Raw genomic sequence first — 18,513 nt, forward strand, 5'->3', positions numbered from 1 at the left:
TGACACAGTCCTCTGATAAACTGAGAGATAAATACAAAACAGGCTCTGCAATACGTTCCTCCGGCAGTAAAATCTTAGCAGCAACAGCACAAAAGGATTTCATCTAATTGGTGCTTCCTTTGGCCCCTTTTCTGTTTTGTTAGAGAGTTGAAGCTGCAGATTTTAAGGTGTATTTAAACTGCAAACAAATTCCTGCTTAGCCATTCCCCACTCCTTGGGACATTTTCTGCCCTTCTGTGAAAGTGGGTGCTCAGTGATAGAGGATACAGGCAAGTCACATACATCCCATTGCTTAAGGCCCTGTTTTGTATTAGCTTTGTGGTTATGATTAGAGGAGAGGAGTGATCCTCTCTAACAGAAAACTAACGAAGAAAAAAAAAGAAATAGTTCTCTGTTAGGAATTACATTATTTTCTGTGCTATTAGCAGGGGTTAATCACAGAGTCATAGAAGCGTTTGAGTTGGAAGGCACCCCTAAAGGCCCTCTGGTCCCACCCCCCGCAATGCAGAGGTCCATCAGGAGCTCAGACATGGGGATGCTTTCACTGAAGACAGTTAAGATCATCTTAGTTGCTGTCTCTAGAAACCAGATGTGGATTTAATGGGAAGGAATAAGAAGGGGTGGATAAGAGACATGCAGCTCGTTATTAGTCCTGACCAGTATTGTGGTCATGAGAAGAGTCTGCTGTATAATTGCATCACTGTACGGTCCCCATGAGGCTGTGCCTGATCCTGGGGGCAGCCCAGAGCTCTTGCACAGACTATGAAAGTTATTTAGATCAGTGGTAAACAGCAGAACAGCTCTATAGAAGCTAATGGTATTGCTTGAGTTGTAAACTGGATAAAATACTTTCCAAAATCACCCCAAAACAAAAATTAGAGCTGCGTGGTCTTGAATCTTTAAAATAATAGGAGCAGGGATGCAATTTGAAGATAGCTTCTGCTATGTTATTAGTATTATTTTCATTACAAATCCAAATCATAGCACTGTCTGAGCTACTATGAGGGAAATGAATCCTACCCAAGTCACAACAGGACAGAGCAATGTAAACTGGGCAAGGGCACAAATCTCTGCATAAATCTCACAATACCTACCAAAGTCAGTCAGCCTCCTAGGAAGGAGCTGGCTAGGAAGGCTAATTAAAACCTGTGTTTCATGCATTTTTTCCGGACATAAGCCATTCTACAATTTTTTTCCCTGTATCAAATATGGAGCTGGGAAATGAAACCTTTAAAAGTTCATGTCTGCCTGATTTCAGCAACTGAGAATGAAGGATTACACTTTTGCTGCTCTTTCACTTACACATTTATGCTCTTTAATGTATTTTGCTAGGAGGCACTTAGCTTCTTCTGCTGTTCTTCAGGCACCATCTGTTGGCTGAGAAGGAGCTGCAGCTTTTGGTTTGCTTCTAGCCTGTGCAGTTCTTCTGAAATTTTCCAAGACCAGAAAGACCAGAAGAGAGGAGAGAGAAAAAAAATCTCTTGAATGTATTCCTTTTCCCAAAATCATGGTGTGTAGCAAAACTTGTGGGTCTGTAAAATATGACTTATGAATTTTGATCTTGGAAGGAAAATGTATACAAACTGAAAGGAGCGGTCCTTGAGAGCATCCCTGCAGAGAAGGACCTGGGGGTCCTGATGGGTGAAAAGCTTAACATGAGCCAGCAGTGTGCTCTTGCAGCTCACAAAGCAAATGCTATCCTGGGCTCCAGCAGAAGAGGGGTGGCCAGCAGGGACAGGGAGGTGATTGTCTCCCTCTATTCTGCTCTTGTGAGGCCCCATCTGCAGCACTGTGTCCAGAGCCCCCAGTACAAGAAAAACAGAGAGCTGTTGGAGAGGGTCCAGAGGAGAGCCACAGAGATGATCAGGGGACTGCAGCACTTCCTCTACAAAGACAGGCTGAGGGAGCTGGGCTTGTTCAGCATGGAGAAAAGAAGGCTGCAGGGTGACCTCGTTGCAGCCTGCAGTACCTAAAGGGAGCCTGCAGACAGGAGGGGAGTCAGCTCTGTGAAAGGGGAGATAACAGCAGGAAATGGTTTGGAGTTGAGGGAGGGCAGATTGAGGTTGGATGTCAAGGGGAAGTTCTGTGCTGTGAGAGTGGTGAGGTGCTGGAACAGCTGCCCAGAGAGGCTGTGATGCCCCGTCCATCCCTGGAGGTGTTCAAGGCCAGGTTGGATGGGACCCTGGGCAGCCTGGGCTGCTGTGAAATGGGGAGGTTGGTGGCCCTGCATGGTACAGGGGGGTTGGAGCTTCATGATCCTTGAGGTCCCTTCCAACCCTGGCCACAGAATCTGTGATTCTGTGAAATGCAGAGGCCCTCATCAGTGAGAATAACTGTTGCCTGTCAGAACGTAACATGGTTGACAATAAAAGGTCTTCTCAACAAGCCATAGGCATTGAAAAGTCAAAAGGATGCATTCAGTAAAAGAAGAACAAAAAAGCCTAGGTACAAGAACCGAGCCATCCCAGTATGCACCAGAGTTGGCAACACCTGGATACCCACTGCTGTTCCTCCAATGTCTGATCTTTATCCATCTGTCCAGTAAAAAAATAGGAGGAAATACGTATCTTTTTCATTATTTGTTTTGTTACCTCGTGTTTTCTACAGAGTAAGAGCATGCACGTGAGCAATTACTGTGGAATACTCAATGTTCCAAGACTGTTGCAATAGGTTTCCCCCTTATTTGCTCAGCTCTTTATTCATAGTGAGAAGTATTTGCATTTGTGCAGATTAGGTGTCATGAGAAACAGCTCTAGAAAAAAAAGAGCCTGAATGAAGAATGAGGTTCTGTAATGTTTTCATCCATCTACCAGAACTGATATATCTAAACATTTCCATTTAAGTCTTTAAAGAATATTTGCTTTCTGTCAGATTACTTTAAACTTCCCTTTAAAGAGTCTCAGTGGTACTTCACTCTCCGTTCATGTCATCATTTGCTATAGATCATGAAACTGATTTTTAGAATATAAGCCCTTTGAATATGATGCTCTGATCCTTATGGAGCTGATGTACTGAACCTCACACCAACTGAAGGGACAGCGGGAGGAGAGGAGGCTCTGAGGAGAGCTCACAGCAGCTTCCCAGTACCAGAAGGGGCCTAGAGGAAAGATGGGACACTTTTTCAGGACATGCAGTAATAGGATGAGGGGTAACAGATTTAAACTAAAAGTAAGTAGATGTAAATTAGATATTAGATATTACTCAGAGGTTGGATGTGAGCACAGTGAGAGTGTTTCAGCAATGGTGACAGCAACAATGCGCCATCTCAGCTGGTACAGGCTTTTATGAGTGTTGTATGCAAGATCTTCTTTATTGCTGATGAAAACCCACAGCTAATGGTGGTGGTTCTGTTGAAAAATAGTGTTTTGTCCCTGAGAAATTGTTCTATCAATTAGTGCTATTATGCTCTTTATATCTGTTGTAGCTTCCACGTAATTAAAAGAATGCATTACTTTCAGAGTGACCTATGTGTGTACAAAATACAGTGCTAATTATCTTGGAAATTTCAGCAATACAGCTAACTGAGGCAGAGCTCAATGGGGATAAGTGTCTAATTTGCACACCCTTACATGAAATCTTTGACTACATTATATTTAATAATAACACCCCAAACATAAGAATTTCTCTCTGAACTGAGACAGAGTTCATGTGGAAACAAAATTCCCTTGTGTAGGTTTGAGGTTGTTAGGAAGAGCCCCCTGAATGAAGTGTGACACATAGGTGGATGGAACTGGAGGAACACAAGCAAACTAGGAAAACACAGTGAATTATTGCAGTGTGACTACATACAAGTGGGCCATTTCTATACACTTCTATTTACTTATGTGTTTTACTGTCGTGCTGAAGACTATGGGATTAAACAGACCTTGTAAAACTCCGAGCAGAAATGCCCTAGCCCAGGGGAAGGCCAGGGAGTCCTTGTGCTGCCATGCTTTCTGCTTTCTCTGTGCTGGACCTCAGGGACTAACATCACTCGTGGTCCTTCCCTGTGGGAAGTGTTTAATCCCTGTTTGTGTCCATGGGAACAGCAGTGTTACATTTCCAGCCAACTTAGCTGTTGCATGGCTTCCTCTTTGTTTAGGTGGGAGGGAGGTAGTATGTGAAAGATCAGGAAGCGGTTGTCTGATGCATGGTAAAAGATGCTGAATGAATTTTACTAACCAAGGACTGAGTGACAAAGGCTGTGAGGCTGGGATTCCCCTAAGAAGGGAATCAGAGCAGAAGAAACCACTCCAGCACTGCAAAATGAGATTTCAAAAGACCGCTGTGGTTAAGGTTCAGCTTCCTCTGATTTCCAAAGGGCTCTGAATGGGTAGATATCCCAGATTAAATCTGAAATCCCACCTATGAGCTCTGCATGAGTTCATAGCCCAACTCAATCAATGGCCCAACTCATGCCAAATTTACAAGCAACAAACTTCTGTAGTTGATCTGTAAAAATGACTATGGATCAGTCCTCTAACCCCATAAATAGTGAGTAGTCCCAAGAGCCCTTTGAGCTCTCCTCTATGACAGCAGATGCACAACAGGATCTCCCCTCAAATATGGATGTCTCTTGAGATTACATTTTCTTCAGAGATTCCTTATATCTTGAGTTGAAGAGGTTCCTTGATGCTACAGAACCTCCATAAGTGACGAAAGCTTGCTGAACTTAGTAAGCTTTGCTAAGATTATACCTTGGATTAATTGTACATATACAATCCTTTGGATTTAAACCATTGACCAAGTCTGGGACTAGGAGTAAACTGGGCAGAACCTAGGCTTCTCACCTCTCTGTTTGAATGGGTGTACACTCTGCACATGGAAACTCAACGAGTTGGAAAGAGTCCAGCGGAGGGCCACAAAGATGGTGAGGGGCCTGGAGCATATCTGCTATGAGGAAAGGCTGAGTGAACTGGGTCTGTTCAGCCTTGAGAAAAGAAGACTGAGAGGGGACCTGATCCAGGTCTATAAATATCTAAGGTGTGGGGGACAGAATGGTGAGGCCAGACTCTTTTCAGTGGTGAGTGGAGACAGGACAAGGGGAAACGGCCAGAAACTGCAGCATAGGAAGTTCTGCACCAATATGCGCAAGAACTTCTTTACAGTGAGGTGACGGAGCACTGGCACAGGCTGCCAGGGAGGTGGGGGAGTCTCCTTCTGTGGAGATGTTCAAGACCTGCCTGGATGCCGACCTGTGCGACCTGCTGTAGGGAACCTGCTTTGGCAGGGAGTTGGACTCGATGATCTCTGGAGGTCCCTTCCAACCCCTACAATTCTGTGATTCTGTGAGTTTCCTGGACAAATGTATTTAACTCTGTACAGTAAATAACCAAGTGTAGCTTGCCATCTTGAATCTTGTTAAGTCGCTGCCTTGTTTATGACTAAGTTGTGTTACATCACTATTTTATATCAATAAATATACTGCTGGTTGAAGGGTATGAGCATAATGAGTATAATCACGATGCTGACCCAACTTAAAAATTTGTTGATATTTTTTACTGTAGACAAGCCCCTGAATTCTTAACCTCTCTAAACAGCTGGTACAACATGAATTGTAAAAGCCATGAAAAAAAATAACGGATTTATTTTTTTTATGTAGACTGCAGCTACTAAATGACAAACTTAGTATATGATAGGCAGAGTGATAAATGCATTGACATCAGTGGGCAGTCCCTGCCACTTGTATCTGAAAGAAGTATGAGGTTTGAGAATTTTATCCTTATCATATTACAGCCAGTAGTGTTTTGTGGAGAGGCTGAGAAACGTTTAAGGATCCTCACAAAAGGCCCTGGGAGCAGCATGTATTTGGGACATTTCAATAGCTCTCTGCCATGCCTTGAGAAGTCTATGATTCTTGCCTATGTCGAAATACAGGAGGTGTGGGAAGATTAAAACAAATCAGACCTTGATTCCTCTTAAATTGATCCAGGCCACTCCTTGTTTGGTCTTTGTTTGCAATTTGCATCTAATTTGGAGAAAATCGCCTCTGTCTTAGGTAGTGAATAAGGAGCTTGGGAGCCAGAGAGAAGGATGTGGGTGCCAGAGCTGGATCTCAGGGAGCAATGCACCACATTCTGCAGCTCTTCTATGGCTGGCTGAGGTCACGGGAGATTTTGATAGGAGCCTGAGTACACACCCACTGCTTTCTTTTATGGTTGTAAAATGATAAATTGCTGATTTACAGATGTGTGAAACTATCATTAGGTTGTTTCTGTTTCCTTTAAAGTTTTTCTTTATTGCCTCTTCAGCATGCTGATGCCTCAGAGCAGATGGACACACAAGCACAGTCAGGAAATCTGCCTGAAAATGACAAAGAGTTGGAGAAACATTCATTATTAAGTTGTTTGGCATTCATCGAAAAGCTTATCTCTGGCTAATTGTTACACAATTAAAAGGAAATTAATTAAGATTATCTCCTCATAGGTGTAAAAGGCGCCTGTCTACTCAGATAATTAAGCTTTTAAGTGCAACAGTCCCAATTTTTTTAAGGACTCTTAAATTCCACTGCAATATTTTACGACATCTTTATTGTTGCAGAGCAGAATAAAAATCAGGCCAGTGCAGAACATGACTGTGGACAGTCTGGCACTAGATATAACATGGGATGTAGGAGATGATGATTCAGCCTCGGAGGAAATCTGTTTGATAAAATCAATTTTATATATGATGGGGTAAAAGGCAAGCAAACACTACAGAGGGACAAATCAGCACTGAGAAGCATTGGGCTGCGAATTGGCAATGGTACTGGGAAGCATTGGCACTGGGATGGGGAAAAAAAAAACCCAGAGGAATTTATTAGTCTTGTGTAAACTGATCATTCCAACTAATTTTTCTTGGTTTACAGAAGCATGTGAAAGAAATTTAAGCCAAATGTATGCATTCCTACCAAACAGCAGGCAAAAATGCACGAGAAATCAACACGTTCGTCTAATGTAGCAGCCAAAATCAGAAGTTTGAGAATTAAAAATACAACTTCATTATGGTATTACATTCCCAATCTTTGTAAACTCACTCTAGCTTCCCTTTCTAATTAGCTAAACCAATTAGATTTAACTGAGGATCAGAAGGTTTTATCTACCATGCAATTTCAGCTATTTGTGAATGCATTTCAGAAAGTCAAACTGTCCTTCCATTTAGTGCATTAGATTTTCTTCAAGATCGTATCTGAATGCTATGGTATGTGCCCTATTTTTGCCAATACATTCATGTGTGCTTGCTTAGTATGATGTTGGTAGCCATTGCAGAGCCTACATGTCTTGGTTAATAACATGCTTAGTGTGAAAAAGAGGAGAAAGTTGATATACTTAGAATAGTGTGCAGGATGTTAAATTTCATTTGCATATTTTGAAACATTAATGTTTGTGAATGGTGTTATTCAATGACAATGTTCTTGCATGGAGCATGTTTTTGCATTTGTGATATATGCCAAACAGTGCTTTGCTGAAAGCTGTGAGGCAAATTAAAAACATAAAACTCCCTCATCATACCTCAAGAATAGGAAGTGTGGGATTAGGCTCATCGTGTTGTTTATAACACCTGATGCATTTTGAAAGATGTAACTGATCTTACCAGTCCTTGGAGTGCATTGTAGATGTATTATGAACAGTATCATCCTATCTCCTGCTGGTTTATGGAAGCTTAACTCCTTGTTGAAGGCATTATTTAAAAATTGGTGATCCTTCTCGCAGATATGTTGTTCAGGTGAATCTACATTTTCTTTCATCTTTTTCACAGAGGACCGTTGCTATATTAATACATGTACAATACAGTTTTCTTGAATTTGGGGAAGAAACATTTCATTGTGCAGCCTGGGGAGATCTCAGGTGAGGGACAATCCTCAGTTCCATGCAGGATTTTTCAACCCCACCCCACTTAAAACGATTTTGACATTTCTGCATCCACACCCAACTTACAATTCTCAGAAGGCTACCCATGTTTTCAGGATATCCAGTAATAGCATACTGAATGATGCTTATTCAAAATGTGAATTTTCAGAATGGCCCATCCAGAGGAGTGCCACATTAATAACCAAAGGCGTGGAACATCTCCCTATGTGGACAGGCTGAGAGAGCAGGGGTGGCTCAGCCTGGAGAAGGGAAGGCTCCAAGATGACTCATGTGCTTATGTTAAATGGGAACATGTGCAATCAGCTCTGGACATGGCTGTTGTCAGTTTGTGAAGACACCCAGCTGCCTCAGGTCTCTCTCTCAGCTTCTTATACAGGAGCACAGTGCATGTGCACATTCAACAGCATGTGCTGTGTCTTACCTTCATCTTCAGCTACCTGGCTCACAAAAGCCTTTGTGGTTTTGACAGGCATGCTACAGAAGTCAAGACAGCATCCACTAGCTTGAGTTCCTTCTTGAAGAAGAAGGTTTGATTGTTTTGGCACAATCAGCCTGAGACAAAGCCATGCTGGTATTTTACACTCTACAGATTACAAAATGGCTGGTAAAATATTTACTCCACTATCTTCTTGAATATCTAAAATTTATTTATCGACCTTTTGGTCCCTGGGTCATCACATGTGGAATTTGTGAGGGCTGATTTTTGCCTTAGTGCCCTACTTTTGTTTCCTATTGTGAGCAGTTGAGAAATCGTATATTGTTCTATGGATCATGATGGAAGGAAATAGATTTCTACACACTTTACAGAGTGTAAATCGCCTTTTGTTGGAGTGGGGTGTAGCTGGTCTACCCATTTCCATGATTGCTACCCTGGATTAGCTAATGCATTGTCAGCATTCTTATGTGGATCCGTGCTGACGATCTGAGAGTGCAGGTAGTCATGTACAGTACTCACACACATATCCCAGCATGGCTTAATTTCCTGGTAGGGGGATGCCCAGACAAGAAGAAGGGCAGAAGTGATGGAGATGAATGAGAAAAAAACAATGCACACACACAAAAAGGCTGAACAACAAAACAATGAGCCCTTTGAATTGTGAAACCAGGTTTTTAAGTGTAAGCTCACCATTCAGTGCTAGCAGGAATGCCACTGAAATTAATGAGTATTTAAATTAATGGATACTGAAATTGGCACTGCAGCGTGTGAATCAGGAATGTGTGCTGAAATTATTATTCTGAAGTCTTTGGGAATTGAAATCTGAATTATGAAAGCAGCCTCCTTACTAACAGAGCACTGAAAGGAGAAACCACTGTAGGGTAAAACTAAAATAACATGTTGTCCTCTTGCTAGCTGCACAGCAGAACATTTGCTTCTCAGAGGTAACAAAAGTGAGTACTGCATGTTATTTGTGCTGATGACTGTTCTCTCTGAAAGAGATCCTGAAGGAAAGCTGTTTGCCTGACTGCTGTTTTTGCTGAGGAAATCTCCCTCCTCACCTGATCTGTTTCTGCTGCTGTTGTTAAGGAGTCAGACTCCTCAAAATGACATGTTGATCAAGTCAAAAAGTTGGTGGAAGTGATGTTTTTCATGATAATAAGAAAGAATAAAAATTAAAGTGGATCGATGAGGAAGGAATGAACACTGATGACTGAAATGCTAAAAGCAGTCATTCAAATAAAAAAAAAAAAGAAATTGGAACCATAACTGTGTTTTCAAAAGCAAGATTTCCAAACACAAAATTCATTCTCCTTGGAAATTTATTTTTTTGTGAATTAAATCATTTTCTCAGGCTATTTTTTTTTTTTTTTTTAGAAGAGAGCAGATTTAGTTGTCTGCATTTATGCTAAGTGTAATCATACCATAAGGAGGATCATTTATTTAGATGAATGACACTTTTTTTTTTTTTTAACAAATATATGCAACTGAGTATTTTATGTAGGTCAGCAAAAACACAGATTATAACACAGAACAGTACTATAATGCTAGTGGAAATCCTCTGCTCTCCTAATTTTTATTTTTATTTTTGAGAATTACATTTTCTCAGGTAATCCCCTTTATCTTCTTGTCCAATTAACAGTACCAGAGTTTACAAAGTCTGTCAGGTTAAGATTAGTCACATTACTACACCGAGAACATATGAAACATATGGAACTTTCTGGAACAGACATTTTAATTAGTTAGACATTTAACTCCTTAGACAACAGTTTGGGAAAAGAAAGGTGTGAGAAGCTGATCTCTGTGTCCGATACCCAAATGCCAACTTCCACTTAACACCTCCACTACACTTCCACAGCATTATGTGAATAAAATACAAGAACGACCTTCAGATCTTCCTTATGAGTATCATTGGCCAGAATTCAGTCTTTCTGCGTGCATGGAAAGGTAGGGTAGACTCTGTTTTTGTGAAAGAAATTACTTAAGGAGACGGATGTCTGCGAAGGGAAGAGTTGATCATATTATTTCATTTTGGCATCTGCAGGAGGCAAGGCAGTTTGCCTTGATAAAGTTGTGGTCACATCCATATCTCTTTGCCATTTCTGGACAGTTGTAGTAAACATCACGAAACTTGCAAGGATTGGCTGAAAATGCATTCATATACAAAATTAATCATAAATTGGAAATGAGAAACTAGAATACTTCCTTTCAGAATACTTCTTTTCATTGTCATTTTTGTACCCTTCAGTTATTCCACTTTGTTGCTATTTTTTCCACAACCAAATCCCAAATTTTTGACCAGTATATTTATAGTATCCCTAACTGTTTCCCAGAAAGTTTGTCACTGAAATTTCAAAGCGTTTTGGAACTTTATTGTGGAATCATAGAATTATTTGAGCAGGAAGGGACCTCTGAAGGCCATTTAGTCCATCTGTCCCACAGTGCACAGGATCACCACAGCTACATCAGGTAGCCCAGGGCCTGATGCAGCCTCACCTTGAAAGTCTCCAGGGTCAGGGCATCAACGACAACACTAGATAGCCTGTTCCAGTGCCTCACCACCCTCACTTTAAAGGAATTTTTGCTTATATCCAACCAAAATCTATCCTCCTTTAGCTTGAAAACATTTCCCCTTTTTCTATCACAACAGACTCTGCTGTAGAGCCTGTCTTCTTCTTTCTTGCTTTGTGCGACAGCTCCTGATGAGAATTAGGCCTATTACACAACAGAAGCTAGGCTAAGTTGTCTTATATTAATGACTCAGACCATCTGCTTTTGTTTTCTGATGTAGTTCTTAAAACTCAAATTTGCTCAAAAAACAAAAAAACAAAACTGGTATCTCTTCAAACATGTTGCTATTGGTACCTGATCTGCCACCACTGCTTTAAAGAGGAGGAAACAAAAAGAACCCCCTCCTTCTCTGGTTTCATTGATTCAGAGGTAAGAACATTTTCCTTTGACTATGAAAAAACAGGTAGACAACAGCAGGAAATGTGGAGCTCAGATTTCTGTGCTACCATTGGTATAAATGCATCTCTGACCTCACTGCAGTCAATGAGCCCTCATTCACTAGGACTTCTACGTCAGAGTTTCTGTATGGAGACCCAGGCATTGTCATCTTTAATGGAGGTATGTGGATTGTATGAATATTTTCATCTGTTCTTATGAGTCCAAGAAAATGGGTGTCTCTGCATCCCATAACACTAAGTAATGTCTTGAATTAGTCCTCCCCTCTCACAGACTCCTTTTTTGGTTTCACAGCACAGGTTGTTCTACTTTGGCAAAGCACCTGACACGGGGAATCATAGAATGGTTTGGGTTTGAAGGGACTTATAAGATCACCTAATTCCACCCCCCTGCTACAGACAGACTACTTCTCCCTCTAGAAGTTTGGGACTACAATTGTTCTTCCATAAAACAACTGATAAATAATAATCACACAGCAATCTACACAGCATGACAGTCATAACCTCTCTTTTGGGCTGGTGTTCAATCATATCACTTTAAAACTTCCCATTGGGATCAACTAACATATATTTTACAATTTTACCTTGGCCACAATTAAAGCACTTCAAACTTACTGCATAATCCGTTGTCACAAGAATCAGGGCAGTCACCACAGGGTTGTCCTTCTTTGTAGGGTGTTTCAATTGAACCCATTATATTCCCTCTGAAACATAAACATTGCCAATATAAACAATAAACTCACTATAACATATCTGAGATTAACATATAATTATATAGATAAATATATATTTTAATGTATGATCAATCAATTGTAACTATAGATCAAACAATGTTTGTATATGAAAACATGAATGTGAAAATTAATTTTTGGCAAAGTTCATGAAATCTTACTCTCTTTTAAAGCCCCCACTGGTGTTCTTGGTGTCATTGATAGTATATATATTTACATTCCTTCGTGAACTAAGATTTCAAGTAGAATAAGGAAATTATTTCTTTGTGATTTATTATCGTAAGAATTAGGGATAAGGGGCAAATTAAATTCAGTCATAAAATTGTTCTCTGCATTACATGTTTTATGTTTTCATAGAATCATAGAATGGCCTGGGTTCAAAGGCCCACAGCGCTCCTCCAGTCCCAACCCCTGCTGTGTGCAGGTCGCCAACCAGCAGCCCAGGCTGCCCAGAGCCACATCCAGCCTGGCCTTGAATGCCTGCAGGGATGGGGCATCCACAGCCTCCTTGGGCAACCTGTGCCAGTGCCTCACCACCCTCTGGGGGAAAAACTTCCTCCTCAGATCCAACCTAAACCTCCCCTGTCTCACTTTAAAACCATCCCCCTTGTCCTATCACTATCCAGCTATACAAGCTATATTTTTGTGCATATTCCTAATACACTCCTTAGACCTGTTCCTCAGCTGTGAGTGTTGCACTGTGTTGCAGATTTCACCATCTCCTGAATTATTTTGATGATGTAACAAGAAGTTCCAGTAGCAGAATCAATACGTACGCAGGGCAGTAATGGCACACATAAAAGTACTTGAATGTCCTTTCAGGACAATAGGCGACTGCACATCCAACTTTGTAAGAATTGTACCAAACTACCTGCAGGTAGAAGAAGAAAAACAACGAGAGAATGAAAAACAAATACATTTGGAAGTCATTAAAGTAAATTATGCATTAAGGAAACAGTTGCAACTGTTAAGTCAATTTATTTATTAAAATTTATTAAAATATTAGTCCCATCTTTCTGGAAAAACATGCTCTCCTGCTCTCCTCCTTGAATCAAAGTTCATCTGGAATAATGATAATTTATAATCATTATAATAATAATTTATCACACATGTTTTTACAACTTCTAAATTAAATTGTCTTAATAAAGTAAATTTTCATTTAAGTAAAAGTGTTAAGGAAGATAATTGAACCGAGGTATAAAACTTTGTACTCTGTTACTGTAGAAATTTTCATGTTCATTGGTATAACTCTCATATCTCTAATGTACTTACTGCTTTTAGGGATAATGAGAACATAAATGTTTCTTGGCTGACAGGAATATTTACTTCTTTAGAATGGAATACCCAGAAGCTGCTTCTACCTGAGTGTAATGGCCAATCACAGCATTTGCTGTTGTTGCTCCAGTTCCATATTTGAAATCTTTCTCCTCATTGTACCAAGCCTGAATGGAATCTGACCACGAGGAAGGGGCAGTTGACATGTAGAGATTTTCGCCACATGGTTCACCTGAAAAGAGAAAAATACTGAGAAATGCAGAAAACACAGATGTGTAAGAGCCAGTCTCAGTTGCTGTAATTTTCCTGGTATCTCTCATCCCCATTGAGACGGCAGGAATTTTTTTCTGGTTCCACGACACCAACTTTAATCAATGCTGATGCTGTCACTTGACCAGTTTGCAGCACGGCCAACCTGTTTGGCTGGGTAGTTCAGTTGGTGACAGACTTCTGTGTACCTATAGATACACCTGTATACATGTGCCACAGATTGATGACTGATTTTGATATTTGGAAGGTGGATGGCAACCTGAGTCATGATTCAAGTCACAGCCCCATAAAATTAGGACAATCCCGACAATTCAAAACTTATTTCTGGCACACAGAAAGTTGTTGGCAGTGTCAAGTGATTTCACCTATTGGTTTTTTTTTCAAGTCTGGTGCCCTGATCAACTTTTCTGCGTGTGCAACAGCTCTCATCATGGAGGCTCACCTCCATGAGAACCAATGGATTCTATTTTTTTTTTTTGAAGAAAGCATGGTAACTGCAAGTCAGTCCACACTGTATAGAGTATAGACAGAAATCAGCAGCAAACATTTCACTGGGCACTAATCATAGCTATTGCTAGCATAGTGCAGTTGTAACACCAATATCCAGTGAATTAGGTATTTGTATAAACATCACAGATATTTATAAGTAAAACTAGAATGTCAGAGAATTTAAGTTATGGGTCTTGTATCAGTCAGCAGCACAACTGTCGGGTTTTGGATCTTCACCCTTTGCTCCTTGCAACTCTCATAGTTAAATCCAGATCACAGCAGTAAAAAGGATCAACATTTTCTTATGTTTTGTATATGTTTTGAGTATATTTTCTCACTGCTTTTTTTTCATCCACTGAAGAAAACTGGTACAATCAAGATAGGAATGGCACTGAATTTTTCTCACTTACTGGACAGATTTACATCCAGAAATTTCCTTTGTCCCATGTGCCAATAAAAACACCCTCCATACAATGACATCTCAAATACTTAGTCAAGTAATTTTAAAGATAAATTACAACAAAATCAAAGCTGAAAACCTCATAAATAGTTCAGTGCTTTCAATCATCTGAAATGGTTGGTACAGAAAACAGTATTTGAGGAATGGAATTAGTGAGAAAAGTAAGAGAAATAATTTTGCACGTTTCCTTTCTTTTCAAAAGTAGGGAATTTCATGTAAATTTGAAAATTGAATTAATTAGTGATAACTAATCATATAATTTATAACATATAACATATAATTTCTTTTAACACAATCCTTCTTATGAGCATCTTGGGTAAGATCCCTTGCTTCAAAGTTTGTTTTTGGGGCTAATCATCTGGAAAACAAACTAACAGCTTCACTCAGATTCAATCTATATTATACACAAAAACTAGGACAAATGAGACATATCTTAATAGAATTTCCATCTTATATTTACTTATATTTAATATACAGAAGAATACATTGATCAATTCTGGCTTAGATCTTTACTTAGCAGACGTTTGAAGTTAGGAAAGTGAGTCCTTACTTCATAAAATTATATAAAAAAAAGTTATGTAAAATTACATAAAATAATAATATCAGTGCACAATTATACGAATATATAAATATTCAAACTATTATAAAATTATAAAATGCATTTAGCAAAGTAGATAGTCTCATTGCTGAAGGTATGAATCCACAGCTCTGAAAATGCATACATGGAATATTTTGACTTCATTTTTAGATCAATTAGTTTGGCTCATCTCATGCCCCAAACCTGTTCACTTTAATGACAAAAGGGGCATTACTCAGATGGCATTCAACTTACCAATTTCCCTCTGGTTTGGAGGGCTGTGACTTAAAGAACATCGATTTGCCCAGTTCTGAGCATTTGCTGCAGCCTGAGGACTCCATTCCTACAGGAAAGTAGAAACAATGAAAGAAGAGACTATTAATCATTCCATTCAGACATTAATCATGTACTGAGTCCTCATGGATGAACCAAACTTGGAAACTGCACACAACCCCTTCCTGACGAGGGGTTTTTGATCAAAATTACTGTGAACTCAGGAAATGACTAGAAACTGTGAAGATCATCTTAAGCGTATATCAGAAAGGAATGAACAGTGTTGTGGCTCCTTTTTTTCCTTTTATTTATATAAAAAAAAAAATTATTCATATAAAAAGAAAAAAAAAAAAAAAAAAAAAGTGTGTTGTTTATGCACAGCAACATTTTCCAGAATCATTTTTCCATCTGCACAACTTTATGTTCTTACAGTGGTGGCTGTGCCAGGTCCTCAGGAGGAGTTTGGAGGGCAGACATGTGGCTAGATAAAGCCAACTGAACCATCATACAGTTCTGATCCCTCAGAGGGTCCACTGCTCATTGCAGATAGATTTACAGCGCACAGCTTACCATTCTCAACATGTTACTGGCAGGTGGGCTGACTCTTCTCCTGAGGGCATTGTGTTTGTCAACAATCAACTTTTGTTGATCAGTTCTGTTGGTTGACAGAGCAAGGGAAGCTTCAGGCATCTAAATTGAAAGACAAAAGTATTCATTTATTTGCTTATCTATTTATGACGTGAACGTCACTAATACTGAATACCATCCAGGAAATATTGAAGTACCCAAAGAGTGATGTCAGTGAAGGAGATGATCCTTGTAATGGAGTAGATAACGTGACATGTTTTGCCTCCTGCTTAGTGGTAACAAAAATATCACTGGCTCCTGGAAGCTATCTGCCAGCCCTCCATGGATGGTTGGAAAATCCTGGAAGACTTCTTGTGCTGCTGAGCTCTTAAATTTTTCACAAAATCATAGAATGGCCTGTGTTGCAAAGGCCCACAGCGCTCCTCCAGTCCCAACCCCCTGCTGTGTGCAGGTCGCCAACCAGCAGCCCAGGCTGCCCAGAGCCACATCCAGCCTGGCCTTGAATGCCTGCAGGGATGGGGCATCCACAACTTCCACAGGCAGATTTAGGCACCAAAATCAAATCTAATTTATTGATATTCTAATCGCCATTATGATATTTTGGAAAAACCAGATGTGAAAACCAGGCAAATGCATGAATACAACTATGACGTGTTCTTCCTCTTCAGCATTTTAATTGAGCCTATTGGTGTTTTTTTTCTGCTGAATGAACTTGTTAATCACTACCCACCTCTATCCAGAGACCCCACTGCATTACAAATATTTTGTCGTTATTTTTCATGTCAGATTTATTTTTCATGTCAGATATTTTCTCTCACTCCTGCTGTAATTGGTGGCATTTTTGAAACTTCCTAATGCCTTTTCTGATTAAGAAAGAACTACAAAGAACTCAATTTTCTCATTCCAGTCATTCTCAGTGGTCTTCTGAGGGCATCAAGGAGAGAAGAAATTTAAAAGTCTCATCGTATTTTCAGGCCATTGTTCTCTATGACGTCTTATCATGTATTTGCTTTTACTGCTATTTCTGTCATATTGCACATCATCTCAGCTCTGATTAACTTGGTGAGATGATTAGAAAACAGAACCCATGTACAAGGATGCAAATCCAAAATGCATTTATTAATTATGACATTTTTAGCAGTATAAAAGCAGTGCTAAAAACCTTAAGATCTTAATTTTATGTATATATTTTCATAGATCATTATGATCCTATCACATTGAATACAATTTTTTCTGTTTTTTAATAGTTCTTCTAGACACAGCACCGAGCTGCTGGAGTTCAAGAAGCTTCTGGACAATGCTCTCAGTCTATAGCAGGGAGTTGGAACTAGATAACCGTAAAGCTCCCTTCCAAACTAAACCATTCTGTGATTCCATAATTCTGTGTTATATGGTCTGGCATTTAGGTGGTCCTCTGTGGTGGCAGGAGCTGGACTCGGTGACACTTACAGGTCCCTCTCAGCTATGGATGTCCTATGATTCTATGACTTAAAATACATATTCTATTTATATTTTTAATTATATGTCACTGAACGCCATTCAGCCACAGTATTTTGATTATTCTTTTGCGTGATCTCAGTGGGAGTGATTGTGAGTCACGCACACCACTTGCACTCCTTGTGTACTCAGATAAGCTTTAGTGCTTTTATAGCTTTAGAGAAGAAAGATTTGCAGAAAAAAAGTAGTAGTTTTAGTCAAGATGCTATAGAAGGGAAAAACGTAGTCAAGCCTTTAGGCATATCAGTATATTGGAAACAAAAAAAGCAACTTCAGACCAAATCTGTGTTGAGAAGAACCACAAGAAGGATGCTGAGCGTATTAGTTTGTTTAGCTGCTGGGGGGAAATCAGTGGTACCTGTTGAGAGGATGAGGCTGTGAGTAAAGGTAGAGGAACATAGCTGAGGTCCTGTGGGATGAGAAAGGTAGATCATTAGGGGGCTGTTGTCTTTAAAAAGGTGAAGATTTGATGGGAAGAGTGTCGGATTTGTGGAAAGGGAGTGGGAGATACTGGAACATGCCGTTCCCACTAATCCAACTCTGAGGTAAACCGAGCCTATAGATGGTCTCCTGTGACAGTGTGCAGGCAGTCTGCTGCTTGGAACGTCTGTCAGATTTCAAGGATAAATGCTTTCCACATCCCAGATATCTTAGCAGATTTTTTTCTGAATAAAATCATTGTGTACAGGAAGAAACACATATTCAGTCCTACCAAGACTCCCTCAGGCCCCATCCCAATTTCCTCTATACAAAGTGCAGCTCCTACCTCTCCAGCAGACGGGCGCAGCACAGCTGCAAGACACAGGAGTATTGCTGGCAGAATCATCTCTGAAAAAAGAAGAACATTTTTCCCCTTTGTGATAATTCCCCTTTCACTATTCTGAATACATGAGGTCGTTCCTTTGTGCATTCTCTTTTTTTTTTTTTTTTTGGCAGCAAGGCAATGATTTCTCTGTTTCCTCCTTCTCTCCCCCTCCTATTTTTAGCAATAACTAAATAAAATTCATTGCAGTGTCGCATTTCAAAATTTCTCTGAGTCATCTTCTTTGTGTCTCATTCTTCCTGGCCTGATCCTGGTTGAATAATTTCACCTGAATTCAGGATATTCATGCTTCCTTCCTG

The 18,513-nt window shown here is 39.9% G+C and overlaps 1 protein-coding gene across 1 annotated transcript; it reads right to left on the bottom strand.

Moving 5' to 3' along the window:
- Positions 1 to 10,281: 10,281 nt before the first annotated feature.
- Positions 10,282 to 18,217, bottom strand: LOC122167815 (cysteine-rich venom protein-like). The gene is made up of 8 exons (XM_042832661.1): positions 18,158 to 18,217; positions 17,750 to 17,800; positions 15,877 to 15,996; positions 15,289 to 15,376; positions 13,324 to 13,469; positions 12,739 to 12,833; positions 11,847 to 11,935; positions 10,282 to 10,409 (listed from the first exon to the last, which is right to left on the bottom strand). The coding sequence occupies exons 1-8, from the start codon at positions 18,215 to 18,217 to the stop codon at positions 10,282 to 10,284; spliced, it is 777 nt and encodes a 258-aa protein (XP_042688595.1).
- Positions 18,218 to 18,513: the final 296 nt, after the last annotated feature.

This window comes from Centrocercus urophasianus, unplaced genomic scaffold, assembly GCF_019232065.1.
Source record: "Centrocercus urophasianus isolate 14NV4802_14NV808 unplaced genomic scaffold, USGS_Curo_1.0 seq_39, whole genome shotgun sequence".
NCBI classification, from domain to species: domain Eukaryota; kingdom Metazoa; phylum Chordata; class Aves; order Galliformes; family Phasianidae; genus Centrocercus; species Centrocercus urophasianus.